The 15,827-nt window shown below is 46.7% G+C and overlaps 5 protein-coding genes across 6 annotated transcripts; 1 reads left to right on the forward strand and 4 right to left on the reverse strand.

Moving 5' to 3' along the window:
* Positions 1-89: 89 nt before the first annotated feature.
* Positions 90-6,996, reverse strand: LOC135349764 (inhibitor of Bruton tyrosine kinase-like). Of its 2 annotated transcripts, none has more exons than XM_064548373.1 (27): positions 6,874-6,996; positions 6,383-6,742; positions 6,251-6,341; positions 6,081-6,199; positions 5,833-5,943; positions 5,564-5,646; positions 5,417-5,513; positions 5,211-5,363; positions 5,035-5,162; positions 4,596-4,792; positions 4,448-4,489; positions 4,255-4,396; positions 3,790-3,889; positions 3,419-3,739; positions 3,203-3,360; positions 2,869-3,070; positions 2,720-2,819; positions 2,574-2,675; positions 2,409-2,526; positions 2,261-2,321; positions 2,181-2,217; positions 2,049-2,127; positions 1,535-1,996; positions 1,427-1,478; positions 1,287-1,378; positions 769-1,002; positions 90-348 (listed from the first exon to the last, which is right to left on the reverse strand). In XM_064548373.1, exons 2-27 carry the CDS (start codon positions 6,716-6,718, stop codon positions 183-185), a joined length of 3,783 nt encoding a protein of 1,260 aa, XP_064404443.1. In that variant the 5' UTR covers positions 6,719-6,742; positions 6,874-6,996; the 3' UTR covers positions 90-182. The 2 variants fall into 2 exon arrangements, with proteins under 2 accessions (XP_064404443.1, XP_064404442.1); XM_064548372.1 differs by having other exon boundaries at positions 1,427-1,481.
* Positions 6,997-7,063: 67 nt separating this feature from the next.
* On the forward strand, positions 7,064-8,302 carry LOC135349554 (uncharacterized). The gene is made up of 5 exons (XM_064548089.1): positions 7,064-7,188; positions 7,252-7,364; positions 7,411-7,594; positions 7,639-7,789; positions 7,849-8,302. The coding sequence occupies exons 1-5, from the start codon at positions 7,080-7,082 to the stop codon at positions 8,243-8,245; spliced, it is 954 nt and encodes a 317-aa protein (XP_064404159.1). The 5' UTR covers positions 7,064-7,079; the 3' UTR covers positions 8,246-8,302.
* A 6-nt stretch (positions 8,303-8,308) lies between these two features.
* LOC135349546 (ultra-long-chain fatty acid omega-hydroxylase-like) lies at positions 8,309-9,960 on the reverse strand. The gene has a single exon (XM_064548080.1). The coding sequence runs from the start codon at positions 9,911-9,913 to the stop codon at positions 8,393-8,395; it is 1,521 nt and encodes a 506-aa protein (XP_064404150.1). The 5' UTR covers positions 9,914-9,960; the 3' UTR covers positions 8,309-8,392.
* A 44-nt stretch (positions 9,961-10,004) lies between these two features.
* Positions 10,005-11,685, reverse strand: LOC135349545 (cytochrome P450 4F6-like). Its single transcript, XM_064548079.1, has one exon. The coding sequence runs from the start codon at positions 11,624-11,626 to the stop codon at positions 10,091-10,093; it is 1,536 nt and encodes a 511-aa protein (XP_064404149.1). The 5' UTR covers positions 11,627-11,685; the 3' UTR covers positions 10,005-10,090.
* A 47-nt stretch (positions 11,686-11,732) lies between these two features.
* LOC135349543 (phosphopentomutase-like) lies at positions 11,733-15,496 on the reverse strand. The gene is made up of 15 exons (XM_064548077.1): positions 15,237-15,496; positions 15,035-15,134; positions 14,887-14,954; positions 14,696-14,790; positions 14,557-14,641; positions 14,401-14,508; positions 14,142-14,308; positions 13,874-14,066; positions 13,623-13,821; positions 13,044-13,126; positions 12,767-12,990; positions 12,626-12,719; positions 12,167-12,256; positions 11,985-12,118; positions 11,733-11,936 (listed from the first exon to the last, which is right to left on the reverse strand). The coding sequence occupies exons 1-15, from the start codon at positions 15,342-15,344 to the stop codon at positions 11,831-11,833; spliced, it is 1,854 nt and encodes a 617-aa protein (XP_064404147.1). The 5' UTR covers positions 15,345-15,496; the 3' UTR covers positions 11,733-11,830.
* Between the last annotated feature and the right edge of the window lie 331 nt (positions 15,497-15,827).

Raw genomic sequence — 15,827 nt, forward strand, 5'->3', positions numbered from 1 at the left:
TAGTACAGGCCAGAGTAGGCACAATGCTCATGCAATACCACAACTATGTGTACTGTACATATATATATATACGTCGTCATGTATGTATCTTATGGAATGTTAACAATCAATTATTATTGTAAAATTATTTTGCACAAAGGTGTAAATGGGATGAGTGCTATACGCTGATAAATAAAGCTAATCTACCTGCTGTTGACATTGTCCCAGTGTGCATGAGGTCTAGAAGAGCTGAGTGCTGTGACAGTTATATACTCATCAGGATTGTCACGAGCAGAATACAACTCCTCCAGTTCTGAGATAGCTCTCTCTTCAATCTGTATCACTTTGAGTGGTTTCCTCACCGTCAGTCTGCAATGGACAAACTACTACATGTATGTGTAGCTATGAATTATTTGCGTGGGCCCAAAAGATTTAAGCAGGCCATTCAATAGAGCAAAAGAAAGAGCAACAAAATACATGCATCACTTTTGAAATCAAACCATCCATCAAGGCCATTGTTACATGACCATCCATCAAGGCCATTGTTGCATGACCATCCATCAAGGCCATTGTTACATGACCATCCATCAAGGCCATTGTTACATGACCATCCATCAAGGCCATTGTTACATGACCATCCATCAAGGCCATTGTTGCATGACCATCCATCAAGGCCATTGTTGCATGTAACTGGTGCATTGACACACGTCACGTGTTGATGGGTGTAGTTGATACTTATGACTATGGGATGCACTCTATCTACTGACCTTTGCTACCCCACTCACTGACCTTTGCTGGTCTTGTTCCATCTTTTGAGAGTGAACAACAGAGGAAAATGAAACTTGCTGATGCTGCACTTTGACTGGTGGTAGCTGTTCACCTCCTCTGATCTGCTGTTGTGGTACTACACACTGGGCCTGTCTCTGAGCAGCAGTCTCGGCCTGTCTCCTCTGAGCAGCAGTCTCTGCCTCTGCCATGAGTTGTCTCAGGGACACACGTGGAGGAGGGGAACTATTGCAACTCCTACACATTAGGAGGGAGGGCAATCTAACAACATGACATTAGCTCAATCAAAGAGCTTCTAGAGTTGCCTTTGTGTAACTAGAGTTTTGGTGGTGTGGTAGTCTGTCACTCACTGGGTCACCATGGCCCATGGTATATATAGAGTTTTGATTTTAACAAGCTTTCAGAAAATCATAAAATTAACGATATTGGATCAACGGAACTAAAGTTATGGCCGTTGAAAATGCTCTATTTTGATAGTACAATTGGCTCAGTAGTTACTACACACACACAACGTAAGGTACCATGGGTTGACGGGGGAGTGGGCATGTGGAGGGGGGAGGGGACTGTCCCCTTGAGATATGAGCACACTTGAAGACTTCTGTTTCGTCACCTCCTGTATAGGGACATCATGACAACGTGGTAACCATGGAAATGCGCTTACCTGTTGTGTGTGTTCCTCCTCTCTTGCCATGATCTCCCGGAGACTCTTACTACTGCTGAGTCAGCAATATTCAACACCATACCATACATATAATATTATAGTACTCACTTCGATGAGAGGGGTTCCCCCCACACTGCCGCCCCCTCCACTGATGAGAGGGGCTTTCCCCACACTTCCGCCCCCTCAACTGATGGACTCTCATTGAACCTCCAGGCTAGTCTAGTGCGAACACCTCGCTCCTTCAACACACACTTCCTAGACTTCTGATTGGACGATTGTGGAGTATTGTTGGCCTTCTGATTGGACGATTGTGGAGTACCGTTGGCCTTAATCTGATTGGACGATTGTGGGGTAGTTTTGGCACTTTGATTGGATGCTATTGGAGTTGTCTGACTGGCCGCTTGAGGAGGGGGTGTGGCCAGGTGTAAAGGAGGGGGTGTGGTCAGGTGTGGAGGAGGGGGTGTGGCCAAGTGTGGAGGTGGGGACTCCACTCTCTTGTTCTCACTCTGACTGCCCTTACGTCGTCTCTTCTTACGACCTCCTGAGCTCCGAGGCTCACTGATTGGTCCCCTGTGATGAGGGGTGTGGTTAAGGGGCGCAGTCATAATATAGGGGGACTCACTGTTCCTTGGGTTCTTCATTGACCTTTGACCCATCGTCCTCCAGGAAGTAGCTATCTGGGAGGCTATCCAATGGTGGCTCTGTATAACCAGCGTCCCTGTGTGTACAGTATAACACACACACAAGTGCTCACCTGATAACTTGATAGCTCTCTTGGTTACACATGGAGCCTGTGTGAGGGAATGAGCAGTAGCTTACAATATGATCACTAACCATGCTCTGATAAGCAGAGGAGAGGGCGTCCAGTAAAGTGTGATCCAACCCATCCAATAGTCTGGGGGGGGCACATGTACACACACACACACACACACACACACACACACACACACACACACACACACACACACACACACACACACACCGTGCCTCCAGGAGAGCTGCTGCATTGACACAGATGAACTGAAGACAGGAGCTCTTGAGTTGAGAGGCAGAGTAGGTGTCTGCTATCTCCAGTAGCTCAGGAACATTCCTCAGGGTCACTACACACACAGACAGTGGAGGGGGCGGTTGTGTGGGTGTGGCTTACGTGAGGAGGAGAGGGAGAGTTGACAGAGATCCTTCAGTCTGAAGAGGAGCAGTTGGTCTGCCACTATCAACACCCTCACCAGCCACTTCACACAATCATTATCTACACACACACTACAATGCATTATCAGGAGTGTCAATACTCACTCTCTATTGATGGGCAAGTGTCAGAGTATATGAACTGCAGGATAGCTTTGAGTACCTCTTCCTCCACTGGTAACTGTAGACTCTCCACTCCATCACAAGACTACACACACACACACAGTGATGGAGACCACAAGAGAAGGAGACCTCACCTCACTCCAACCCATGAGCAACATACTCCTAAAGTAGTCTGAGCGAGCCACTAACACACAGCGGTGACACGGGTGGGTGGAGCCTTCCTCGCTCACCAGGACAAGGTCAGAGTACAAGGGGGAGGGACTAAGACGAGGTATATGACAGTGTAGTAGGTGAGGCTTGTTGAGAAGTCTACCACCACTCAGCAGTTCCTTAATACTGCAAGGAAGGAGTCAGAATACTCTGTGTGTGTGTGAAGTGTACCTTGTGTGTGAAGTGTACCTTGTGTGTGAAGTGTACCTTAATTGTGTGTGGAGCTAGTGTACCTTGTGCCTTGTGTGTGGAGTGTACCTTGTGTGTAAGTGCTCCAGGCCAAACTGACTGGCCAGAGTTAGTAGTGCCTTGAGGTCAGCTCTGGTGTCTACCAGCTGTAGCGTACATGCCACACCCCTCTCTGGCTGTAGTGGGGGTTTCCCCTTCTTCCTGGGCGTGCTCACACGAACAGGGGCCTGTGCACAAGAGAGAGAGACTAACACACACACACACAAACTGTATATGTCAGCTGACCTGTAGCTCGTCCATCATTGCTGACTTATGAGGTTGAGTGAAGGTATCGTAGAGATCAGTGAGGTCGTCTTCATTGAAGGAGGTGTCAGGAGTAGCCTCATCACTCAGAGCAGGGCTGGCTAGTGTAGGGGTGTCGAGTGGGACTAGTGTAGGGGGGTGTAGTTGGAGGTGACTACCATACAGATAGCGTAGGAAGGCCTTCACGATGACTGTCTGATGACATGAGAGGGACAGGAGGTGATCACTGGCTACCAGGGAAGCTGCCTTGGAACTAACAGAGCCAACAATGACGCGATGGCAACGAAATATCTGCCCTCCAGCCTAGGGACAAATGATGAGTCACCTCAGAAAAAATTGAGAGGGGGACCCACCTTGATCTCCAAGTCAGCCACAGAGTGGGAGAGAGTGTCGAGGAGCTCAACCAGGTCCTCCACCAGAGTGCCAGGGGATACTGTCGGCTGGTGTGGAGATCTGAGGGGACTCAGTTAATGCATGAGATCCACTAATAGCCACACACACACACACACACGTTCGATATAAACAGCGTTATTAAAAAGAGCATCTTTTTCGTTCCGTTGGTTAATTTTATGATTTTCTGAAAGCTTAGAGAGAGGCATTTCAAATTATGTGTTAAAATCAAATTTTTGGCCTGTTTTTGACACAATACCATGGGCCAAATACCATGGTTTTTTTTCGAAAATAAGAAATTATGGCCCATTTTAAATTTGTGATTTGAGCATATCATCTGATAGAGCTCCTTCTAAGCTTTCATAAAATCATAAAATCGTTGAATTTGGACCATCAGAACTCTAGTTACAGAGCGGACTGGCTAGTACCTGTACAGTTCCTGTGTGAAGGTGAAGTTGTTGGACTTGAAGTCAGTGAAGATAGCTCTGGCATTGTGTAGTCCAGGCAATCTCTCAAGTGAGAGTGGTCCCTTAGAGAGTGCAGCCAGGCCACTCAACACCTCCCCCTGTCCTGGAGGTCACATGACATATAGCGGGTGAGGGGGCGGGGACTATAACTCACTGGATACTATAGAGAGATGACGACCAAGTGAGAACTGCAACACTACAGAGAGAGAGAGTGTGGTAGGGGACTAGTACACACAACGTTACAGAGAGAGAGAGTGTGGTAGGGAACTAGTACACACAGTCAGTGTCTAGTTGGTAGGTACCTTTGAGTCTGGCCAGTCCGGGCAGGAGGATGGGGGTGTGGCCTCGTACTGTAGGTAACCACACCCACAAGTCATGTGATGAATCCAATAACAACACTTTTGGTGCTTCTGTCTCCACCTTCCTTATATGGTCAAGATCATTCAGACTAGCACACACACTGAACTGTCGACAAGGTCTGCTCTCCAGAAACCCACACCTACACAATGGTTCCGTTGATCCAATAACGTTCATTTTATGATTTTCTGAAAGCTTAGAGAGAGGCCTTTCAGATAATGTGTTAAAATTAAATTCAGAAAATCATTGAATTTGAATCAATTACTGTTGCAAGGTGAACCTTTTTGCAGTGGCCTTACTGGGAAACTTTTTTCATATTTTGAACGGCACTTTTGTGGCCATCACTTGAACTTTCTGGCACATTTCTTGTATAGGTGTTCTCACCGTATTGTCTTGATGGTGTATGCTGTACACACAAACACACGCCCTCTTCTAGTGAGCACAGCTGTAGCAGCATCACTAGCTGATAGTTGAGTGATGACATCATCACAGTCCAGGCCCACACCTGGTATCTGGTAGGGACTATAGTGTGATTAGAGTGACCCATTCCCACCACTCACAGCTCTGGGTGATATCTGAGTATCATAGTTCCTCTCATAGCCCAGTTGGCCGTGGTTCTTGCCCATAGTGAACACCTCCGTGTGTGTAGCTAGCGCTGTGTGATAACGACCTGCCCCCACTAACATCACAGCCTTTGCTTTGAGTGACTTGATCTGCATGAAGTGAGCTACAATGGTGGGAGGGGGGAGGAGGGGGGATTGCTTACATGTTTAGGTAGCAGTGCTGATGATGGTGCAGTGGAGGGGTTGGATCCGAGGCCTAACTGATGAGCATCATTCAAACCACACGTGTACACAGACCCACTGCTCAGGGGGGGGTCTCAATAATAGCAGCCACTGATTGTAAGGCTCACCTTTTGGTTAGGATGACAGTATGGTTCCTAGCTGCAGCCACACCCACAGCCACACCCTCTACAGTCCTCACAACACACGGAGTCTGCAACACAAGAGCCCCTCCATTTTTTTAGGTCAAAATTATAATTTCTATTTTAATACACACACACACAGAGCCTCACCACTAGACTGTGCTCTGAGCCCCCCTCCCCACACATACACACACAGAGGCTCACCACTAGACTGTGCTCTGAGCCCCCCCCCCCCACACACACACACAGAGGCTCACCACTAGACTTTGCTCTGAGCCATGTCCCAGACGTCCACCTAGACCATGACCACATGTCAGCACACGCCCACACTCACTCAGGAACACACTGTGGAACTTGCAGAGGACCACCTGCAGAGGAAGTGAGGGGGTGTATGGAGTGAGGGGGTGTATGAAGTGAGGGGTGTATGGAGTGAGGGGTGTATGGAGTGAGGGGGTGCATGGAGTGAGGGGGTGTATGGAGTGAGGGGGTGTATGAGGAGAGCTACCTGAGCAGGTGAGAGGTTGTCTGGTAGCTCCAGTCTCTGAGGTGTACTGCCTGAGAGGTCATGGCCTAGTGTAGTGTTGGTATTACTGCCCCAACTGTGGCCACTCACACCACCCACACCTGAGGGAGGGGGTCAATAAGAGGGAGGGGGGGTCACACTAACTAACGTACTCAGAGAGCTACTGAAGGTCTCCCTGTCCATATTGAGAATGGTGAGTGGTGTAGCGTTGTCATGGTCCCTCTGACGAAGGTCTCCTCCAGCCTACAGGGATATAGTACAGAGGTTATACCATCACCCCATACCTTGACCAGTAGTGCTGCTGTCCCTAGCTGGCCATAATAAACACTCCTGTGTAGAGCAGTCCATCGTGACTCCAGATCAGAGGTGTGTAGTTGAACCTTGTTATCCAGTAGCCATTGCACTAGTTGCAGATGACCCTTGGAGGCAGCCACATGGAGAGCAGTGCGACCGAGACTGTCTCTAATGTGCAGGTAGTTGCCACATAAGCAGCTGCAATGTTGGAGCAGCTTCAAGTTCCCCAGATAAGCCACTCCTAGGACTAGAGAAGCATGCGCCTCATAGGAACAATCTCGTGTGCAGTCCACACATACACTGCTCAGTCTAGAGCGCCTCGACATGACACCACTAGCTCACTCCATCATCTAGGGGGACAGAATGGCTGTTTATAGGGCTAGGGTATGTGGACTAGTAGATATAGCGGTTTATAGTATATAGCATGTATAGTGTGTGGGTGGCTGATTGCATACTAGCTGGACTGGTGTCTCTAACTCACCTACAGTAGTACACAGTAGTCATCAGTTGCAGTGGAAGGGACGGTGTATAGGGAGACACAAGTACCTGAGAAAATACTCATTTAAAACTCATTCACACCACACCCCTCAATATTTCTAGCGGCGTATAATCGAGGCTGCACAGCGCTGAAACAACGCATGCGCAGTATACTAACGGCTTCCTAAGGCAAAAACCGTAAACTTTAGGATGCAAAATTCGAACTGGTTTTTAGAAGAGATGACAGTGTCTTATTACTTGACTCTACTTGTTGTAACCTGCTTGTTGTGTAGGCTCAGTGCTGGCTATCCTTTCTCAGGTAAGAGAAACAATATGACTTACCTATCATTCAAAACTATCCATACCTGACTGCTCACTGTAGGAGAGGACAAGCACTTCGATAAGGTAACTGTTGACATAAAAGATGTCACTAACACCACTGCTCTCATGGAGTGGGTGGTTCCACATGATCAAGGACAAGTTGACAGTTACACTGTAGGTGTCTCGTGCACATTGTATTCTTTATCTTGTCATCCTGCAGGTCTCTTGTACTACTTCAGAATCTCAGCCTCTGGAATTCCCTGCTTCTAATGAAGCCAAGCAGATGGCTCTCACTGACTTGATACCCAATACTGACTATTCGTGTTCTCTATTGGCCAATGACAAGACAAGATGGAAAAACATCCTGGACCCGATCCACTTCACCACCCTCAATACTACCAAAGGTGAACTCTCTATCATAATGCACTAGTATAAGTGTTTGTTGCAGGCTCAGTTGCCAAGTCATCAGTGACCACTAAAAATAGGACCCTACTCTTGCTGAGTATTCTACTGCCAATCTTTCTGCTAACAGTCTGCATAGGAGGCTGTGTCCTTACCATACTGGAAGTGAAGAAGAAGAAAATTGATGAGAACAAAAAGTAACTTAACTTGTTTTTTTCATATATATACTGGAGTGTTGTCATATTAATTCACGCAGACCTATGAGTTATAAGTCTGTGAGTTATAGAGGACAAGGGTCCAATCCAGACACACTAAAGAAGGATTACAAGAAGCTTTGGCAAGACATGCGCACCAAGTATAAGCGACCAGAACTACAGACTCCCTCAAACACAAAATCCAACAATCAAGTTCTGTTTGATAAGAGCCCCGAACCAAATTCCCACCACAACCCAGTGCTACAAGACAACGAAGCTGAGGCTGAGATACTGATATCACCTCTGATGCCATTAACTCTTTTAGATCTCTCTACTTCTCTGTTGCCTAGTATGCAAACACAGTTGATAGAAGACTACTCCAAGCTGGACCACAACATGACACTGGACAATGTACAGCTCCCGTTCCCACCTCCTAGTGAGGATGACATTATCGTCTAGTACATTCAAGAAATCACATTAAAATCACATTTGTTGCATATCATTATTATTTTTATGGTCAAGTTATGATTCGTATAATTATATCATTGGTGTACGTACATACAGTTCAAATCACAACAGCTATAATTATAATTAAATGTAATAAAACTAAAGTGGTTCTAGATTGATCTTGATACCATTCTTGCTTCGTAACACAACTTTAGGGGCTGTCTCAACTTTGTGTCCTTGTACTAGCGATAACTTGAATCTGTTTAGAATGGAGGCAATCACAATCCTCTCTTCATTCAGAGCAAAGTTCTGTCCAATGCAGTTTCGCTGACCACCAGAAAATGGAATGTAGGCATAGGGGTCACGACCCTCGCAGTTGCTGGGATGGAAACGAAGAGGGTCATATTCATCAGGATTCTCCCAAGTTTCCGGGTGGCGATGGATCTGTCGTATACCAATGCCAAAGTTCATCCCCTTGGGAATGATATGGCCGTCCAGTATCATTTCCTCCGTTGCTTTTCTGAATATAAAGAAGACAGGAGGGTAGAGTCTCATGGCCTCCTTGATGGCCCACTGAGTGTACTTGAGCTCTTTAAGATCATCATAGTCAAGGGTGTCTCGTCCCTGAAGCACACTCCTCACCTCCTCACGTACTTTCTCCTGGGCCTCAGGATGCTTTGCTAGACAGTACAGGGTCCAGCACATCCCACTGGTCGTCGTGTCATGGCCCTCAAACATGAATGTGTCCACTTCATCTTGAATCTCTTGATCGGTGAGGCCATTGCCATCCTCGTCTCTAGCTATGAGCAGAACGTCCAGGAAATCCAGGTACTTCCCCTTCTTTCTAGTCCGCAGCTCACTCTCTGAGAAGCCAGTTTTGCCCACTTCCAACTCTTCCTTTCTCTTTTGTACAACCATTCTCGAGTGACTGTGCACAAACTGACAAAGTTTGTTGTACTTGCGTCCAGTGGGTGTCAAGTTGAATAGCCAGTCAATTCTGCCAACCAAAGTAACGAATCTCTCTGTGGTCAGTTCTACTAGCTCTTGAACCGCCTCAATATATGGATGGCTTTGTGTAGTGTCTTGACAATTGCTGGAGAAACTGAAAGAGCACTGAAGGATGATATCCAGTGAGAGCAAACTAATGCTATTAAAAAGTTCAATTTGTTTATTTTTATCCATCAATGCTGTCCACTTGTCAAGTAATTCCTTAACACAATTGTTGTACACAGGCACATAAGGCTTGAGGATTTCGTAGTGAAAAGCTGGAGTTAGCAAACGACGATTTCTGGCCCATTTTGATCCTTTGGATATAAGAAGTCCATCGCCAAGCCAAGGTTTGAACAAACGATACTCGGCAGCGTTCTTAGGTTGCTTGAGCACCTTCCCTGCAAGACTGCAATGATAAATGTCGATGGACGGTTGGAATGGACCGATCCATGTTCTAACCATTTTCCAGCGCTTTTCTTTCACGGCATATTTCATAACTTTGTGATATTCCTCTTCAGATTCCAACATCTTTCGTACGTCAAGTAAGTTTCCAAACAGCCAATGTGCTGGAAGTCCTGGGATGTTTCTAACTGCCTTCCAATGAACATAGTATCGAAACAGACGACCTGGAACATTGAAGATGAACAATCCGACCAGTAAGAGTGCAGAAATCACAAGCAAAGGCTCCATGTTTTAGCTCAGCTATAATTAATTATTATTTTGCCATTCAGCAGCCCCTCCCCTTTAGGCTTACCTTAGGGGAGGACTACTACTACTGCAATTTATAAGAATAAGAATCAAATTTTCAGTGTTCCAACAAAAATATAATATAAACTCTAGAGCTAGAAGAATGGAATACATCACACATTACAATGCAGACTCAATGTTCACTAAAATATCATTCTTGCTTCGTAACACAACTTTAGGAACAGTCTCAACTTTGTGTCCTTGTACTAGCGATAACTTGAATCTATTTACAATGGAGGCAGTCACAATCCTCTCTTCATTCAGAGCAAAGTTCTGTCCAATGCAGTTTCGCTGACCACCAGAGAATGGAATGTAGGCATAGGGGTCACGACCCTCGCAGTTGCTGGGATGGAAACGAAGAGGGTCATACTCATCAGGATTATCCCAAGTGTCCGGGTGGCGATGGATCTGTCGTATGGACAGGCCAACAGTCATACCTTTAGGAATCTCGTGGCCATCCAGAACAAGGTTTCCATCAGATTGGCGGAATATAAAGAAGACAGGAGGGTAGAGTCTCATGGCCTCCTTGATGGCCCACTGAGTGTACTTGAGCTCTTTAAGATCATCATAGTCGAGGGTGTCTCGTCCCTGAAGCACACTCCTCACCTCCTCACGCACTTTCTCCTGTGCCTCAGGATGCTTTGCTAGACAGTACAGGGTCCAGCACATTCCACTGGTCGTCGTGTCATGGCCTTCAAACATGAACGTGTCTACTTCATCTCTAATCTCGAGGTCAGTCAGTCCCTCTCCAGTCTCATCTTCAGCAGTGAGTAGAATGTCGAGAAAATCTAAATGTCTCTTTTGTCGTGTTTTAGCTAACAGTTCTTCTCGTTTCAACACTTTCTCTCCTGAATCAAGGCCCAGAAACTCCTTTCTTTCCTTTATAACCCCCTCAGAGTATTGATGAGCTTTGTTGCAGGCATCACGGAATTGTCTCCCCTCAGACGTGAGGTAGTACAGTATATCAATCCTCTTGAGTGGTGATGTGAATCGTGTTGCAGTCAGTTCAACAAGGTCTTGTACTGTTCTAATGTACGGGTGAGCAGTGGTGGCAGTTTGACAGTTACTCTGAAAGCTAAACGCACATTGCATTATCACGTCCAGTGAGAGCAGCCCGATTGAATCGAAGAGCTTCACCGACTGACCACCTTCAGCCGGTGAAACACTCCACTTGTCCAATAGTACCTCTGTACAGTCGTTGTAGATACCCACATAGCCTTTGAGGATATCGTAATGGAAAGCTGGAGTGAGGAGGCGACGATTCCTGAACCATTTGCTCCCTCCAGAGATGAGAAGTCCATCCCCTAGCCATGGCTTGATGAGACCATACACCTCACTATCCTTGGAGGCCTTGAGCACAGGACCGACAAGAGAGCAATGCTGAATAGCAACCATCGGAAAGAATGGGCCCAGCCAACTCCTAGTCAACTTGTGCTTGTTCTGAAATATGAAGTTAGTCCATTTCTTGGTAGTTTCTTCATCCAGATTGATTTGATGTAGGTTTCCCCATAGCCAGTGTGTTGGCCATCCAGGCAGCGCCCTCACTGCATTGCACTGTATGTAATAGCCATAGAGCGCTGGTGGGAGCTTTAGAAGGAGCACTGCAATCACGAGAGTGGCTGCAGCTACACACAACAGGGACACAACATACTCCATACTTTACTGAACTTTCAGCTAGCTTGTAATTTATATGTTTACCTTGATGTCACATGACCACAAAGTACATGCAACTTGAGCACCCACCCACGCAATTGCCAATTGGTTGTTTTTTGACATTGCAGAATAATTATTAAAATCACCAGGCAACACAGCACTAGATTCTACACATAAAATACTACACAAACACAAATATCGACACTGTCAAGTTGGTCGTGGTAAAAGTCCATTCATATCAGGCTGTAAGAATTCATCCATGATGCTCTGCACAGTGTCACTGAGAGTGGCCCTCAGCTCTGCCTCCGGGGTCCTGAGAGGGTAGGGAGGTAGCCATACACTAGTGACAGGGAGAACTTACTTGGTTCTTGGTTCAGTGAATAGCTCAACGTAGTACTTGACCTTTGGTTCTGTCCCACTAGTCCTGAGTGTGAACACACAGTTGTTGTCCAGAGTGAAGGTGATGAGTTGAGAGCGAGGGTCCACTGGCAATACCTGGAAACACTATATATGATACACACACTTGCATGCAATGACCTTTACCGGAAGGTAGTGAGGAGGCCTTGTGCTGTCATAGCCGACAGTGAGGTCTACCACAGAGGTCACGTTGTGTTTCCCACACCTCGTGGGGTACTAGGAGAGAGGGGGCAATACACAGAGGCATAGGGGGTAGTGTACCTACCTCCAACTATACACAGAGGCGTAGGGGGTAGTGTACCTACCTCCAACTATACACAGAGGCGTAGGGGGTAGTGTACCTACCTCCAACTATACACAGAGGCGTAGGGGGTAGTGTACCTACCTCCAACTATACACAGAGGCGTAGGGGGTAGTGTACCTACCTCCAACTATACACAGAGGCGTAGGGGGTAGTGTACCTACCTCCAACTATACACAGAGGCGTAGGGGGTAGTGTACCTACCTCCAACTATACACAGAGGCGTAGGGGGTAGTGTACCTACCTCCAACTATACACAGAGGCGTAGGGGGTAGTGTACCTACCTCCTTGTTGCCACGCAGTCTGTCAAAGATCCTCTGTATAGTGACTTGGTCATAGCATATATAGTAGGAGACATGTGTGAGGTAGTAGCCATACCTACAGACAGGGCAGTGAGTGGTACTGCACACAGTGATGGAGCTCACCTGTGGTAGAGAATGGCGAGTTGATCATGGAAAGTCTTGTCCTGAGAGTGGAGCCATCCGCCATACTCTGCCAACACTGCAGCTGCACTGATGCCATCTTTATCCAGTACTGTACTGCCAAACATGTAGCCAATAGCCTCCTCATAAGCAAACAGCACTGTCTTTCCCTCAGCCTGCAAGCTATGGGTCCTATTGCCCATCCACTTGAACCCTGTCAGTGTCTCCTGTTACAGGGACAAAGGCTGAACACAGTGTACAGTGAGAGATGCAAGGTCACCTCAAAGTTGAAGCCCTCCTCTTTAGCAAGAGATCGGATGAACTTGGAGGACACTGTGCTGGCCAGCATATACACCTTAGACCCTGCAGGAGGTCAGTGCAGGAGGTCAATGCAGGAGGTTAGTTATTAGAACCAAACTGAAAGATTTAGTGCAGCGGCCACTTCTACAAAATCATGACATTGGATCAACGGTACTAAAGTTATGGCTGTTGGAAAGATGGACTCTTTCAGCTGCCATAACTTAAATTCCGTGGATACAATTGCAACGATTTTTTGATTTTCTGAAAGCTTAGAAAGAGATCTTTAAAATGGTATCATCAAAATTCTTATTTGAGTGATAAAATTATTTGCCAATTCAGCCATACCATGGATAATAGCCCATGGTCCAAGGCCGAAAAACGAGAAATTAGAGCCCCGACAAAATTTTGGATCGAAACACATCATTTGAAAGGTATTTTCCTAAGCTTTCAGAAAATCATAAAATTTTTGACATTGGATAAACGGTACTAAAGTTATGGCTGTTGAAAGATGTTCAACTACACCCCTCCGTTTAATCTCAGAATAGTATCAAGAACTGACCATCAAAGGAGGAAGTAAGTGAGTCCTTGTAGATGTTGACGGCCCACCATGACAACAAAGCCCCTGTCTCATTCCCACTGAATATCTTCCATTGTCCAGTAGTGGGATGCCTCTCAGCCAGAGCCAGTCTATCAGCATCAGGGTCAGTGGCGAGGATCACAGAACTCCCATTCTCCTCAGCTGTACGCATAGCCAGGTCCTGTGTTAGACAGTAGGTGTGTCTGTCGGGTATTGCTATAGCAACGGCTTACAAGGGCACTCTTTCCTTCCTCTGGGTTAGGGAACTGGACAGTGGGGAAGTCAGGGTCAGGGGTCATCTGTTCCTTGACTGGTATCAGCTCTGGTAGTCCAAATGCTTGGAAGGCCTTGACCACAGCATCCCCGCCCACTCCATGCATGGGTGTGAAGGTGTACCTCAAACCAGGCTCAGAATTGAACACACGTCTGTAGTGTCATATCACATTTAGTGGTGTGTTGTACCTGACACAATGCCTCTGTATCTATAGTGGTGTGTTGTACCTGACACAATGCCTCTGTATGGCCTGGTAGTAGCACTCCTCAACGCCTGCCAGTGGGTCACTCACTAGGTGACTGCTAGTAATGACCTCCGTGAACCATGACCTCTCCCAAGGGGTCAACTGGGCCTCAATCTGCGTTGCTATGCCAACATCGTGAGGGGGGATAATCTAAAAGGGTAGCAAGTCCATTAAAAGCAGCTCTAGGATTGTTAGCACACACCCACACCCCCGCACACACACCCCCGCACACCCACACACACCTGTGCCCCGTTGTCCCAGTAAACCTTGTAGCCATTATACTCCTTTGGGTTGTGAGAGGCAGTGACTTGAACACCTGCTACACAACCATAGTGGAGTACAGCATACGCCTGGGAGGAGGGGCAATAGATCACATGACACAAGGTCAACACTCTCACCACATAGGGGGTGGGAACGTGGTGGGAAAACAGACGAACTTTGAACCCTTTGTTGAGGAATATCGAGGCAGTGAGTTGTGCAAACCTGGGAATTGATTACCATGACAACAGTTATTCGCGTATAAAAGGTTCTGCTCACCGGAGGCTATTGTATCGTGCATCATAGCCGATAGCCACACCCCTTTCCAGTACCTGTGAGGGCGTGAAGCACTGCAGGAGGTAGCTGGCCAGGCCCTGTGTGTGTGTGTGTGTGTGTGAGGTGATGACATAAGACAAGCTATTGAGTACGAGGTATGAAAACCATTCACAGCATTTGTGTGAGTGTCATACCTGAGTGGTTTGAATGATGGTGAGGTCGTTCATCATACTGTAGCCAGCCCCCATCTTGGCACGAAGACCTAGTATAACATCATTATACAATATACATTAGCACATACATACTGGCCGAACCCTGTACTCTGTACCCTGAGAGCCTCACCTGCTGTTCCGAATGCCATCCTCGAGCCTAGTCGACAGTTGAGCTCTCCTTCATTCTCCTCTCCAAGCAGACGCTCTATCACAGCACGAGTGACTGGGTCCTGGGATGGAGACAACACACTCAAGGACTATCACAATGGCCACCAGCCTAGCTAGCTGCACTCAAGGTCTATCAATGACCACCAGTCTAGCTAGCTGCACACCTTGTCCAGCCTCAGCCATTCTTCCACTAGCTCCTTGGTTCGATCAGTGAGTCCTCTCTCCATCATACTGCCTGCACCATTCTCCATCAAGCAGCTAACCTCTTCCATCTCTGTGTGTTCAGATCAGACTAGTTATAAGCAGTACCTCGTACACCAGCGGAGCCCTGGATGTGCACTTCTTTAGCATCCGCACGTACTTAACTTATGAAGTAGCTAGTTTCTGTTTACCTTGTTATCACGTGTGTGTGTGTGCGTGTGTAAATATTAGATCTCTGATTAGATCTTTATCCCTTGGTCGCGTGTGATCAAACTATTGAGCTCTGACAGACAAGGTTCAGGTTCAATTCCTGCAAGGGACATGGTACTCTTTTTTTTCCAATAACTTTTTTGGTCAAAATAACAATAGGAAAACAAAATAATGATACACTAATAAGTTCTACTAATAAGTTCTACTATATGTATAACTATAAGTACTAATAAGTTCAAATTCTCTCTGCCCTATTGCGACCTTTAGACCTTGACTGCACGGCCGGCCCATGACATTGCTCATGTGATCACCTGCAGGCTAAGCAGGAACAATACAATAATAGC

This window comes from Halichondria panicea, chromosome 16, assembly GCF_963675165.1.
Source record: "Halichondria panicea chromosome 16, odHalPani1.1, whole genome shotgun sequence".
In the NCBI taxonomy this organism is placed as follows: domain Eukaryota; kingdom Metazoa; phylum Porifera; class Demospongiae; order Suberitida; family Halichondriidae; genus Halichondria; species Halichondria panicea.

What these genes read in the sequence shown, in the direction of transcription:
- LOC135349764 (XM_064548372.1), bottom strand. Translation starts at nt 6,718, where the DNA reads ATGTCGAGGCGCTCTAGACTGAGCAGTGTATGTGTGGACTGCACACGA. An exon ending in CTCAGATATCACCCAGAGCT is followed by an intron (nt 5,163 to 5,210) that starts GTGAGTGGTGGG and finishes AGTCCCTACCAG; the next exon opens with ATACCAGGTGTGGGCCTGGA. An exon ending in CACTTGCCCATCAATAGAGA is followed by an intron (nt 2,676 to 2,719) that starts GTGAGTATTGAC and finishes GTGTGTGTGTAG; the next exon opens with ATAATGATTGTGTGAAGTGG.
- LOC135349554 (XM_064548089.1), top strand. Translation starts at nt 7,080, where the DNA reads ATGCAAAATTCGAACTGGTTTTTAGAAGAGATGACAGTGTCTTATTAC. An exon ending in GACAAGTTGACAGTTACACT is followed by an intron (nt 7,365 to 7,410) that starts GTAGGTGTCTCG and finishes GTCATCCTGCAG; the next exon opens with GTCTCTTGTACTACTTCAGA. An exon ending in CACCCTCAATACTACCAAAG is followed by an intron (nt 7,595 to 7,638) that starts GTGAACTCTCTA and finishes TGTTTGTTGCAG; the next exon opens with GCTCAGTTGCCAAGTCATCA.
- LOC135349546 (XM_064548080.1), bottom strand. Translation starts at nt 9,913, where the DNA reads ATGGAGCCTTTGCTTGTGATTTCTGCACTCTTACTGGTCGGATTGTTC.
- LOC135349545 (XM_064548079.1), bottom strand. Translation starts at nt 11,626, where the DNA reads ATGGAGTATGTTGTGTCCCTGTTGTGTGTAGCTGCAGCCACTCTCGTG.
- LOC135349543 (XM_064548077.1), bottom strand. Translation starts at nt 15,344, where the DNA reads ATGGAAGAGGTTAGCTGCTTGATGGAGAATGGTGCAGGCAGTATGATG. An exon ending in GACTGCGTGGCAACAAGGAG is followed by an intron (nt 12,257 to 12,625) that starts GTAGGTACACTA and finishes CCTCTCTCCTAG; the next exon opens with TACCCCACGAGGTGTGGGAA. An exon ending in TTCACTGAACCAAGAACCAA is followed by an intron (nt 11,937 to 11,984) that starts GTAAGTTCTCCC and finishes CTACCCTCTCAG; the next exon opens with GACCCCGGAGGCAGAGCTGA.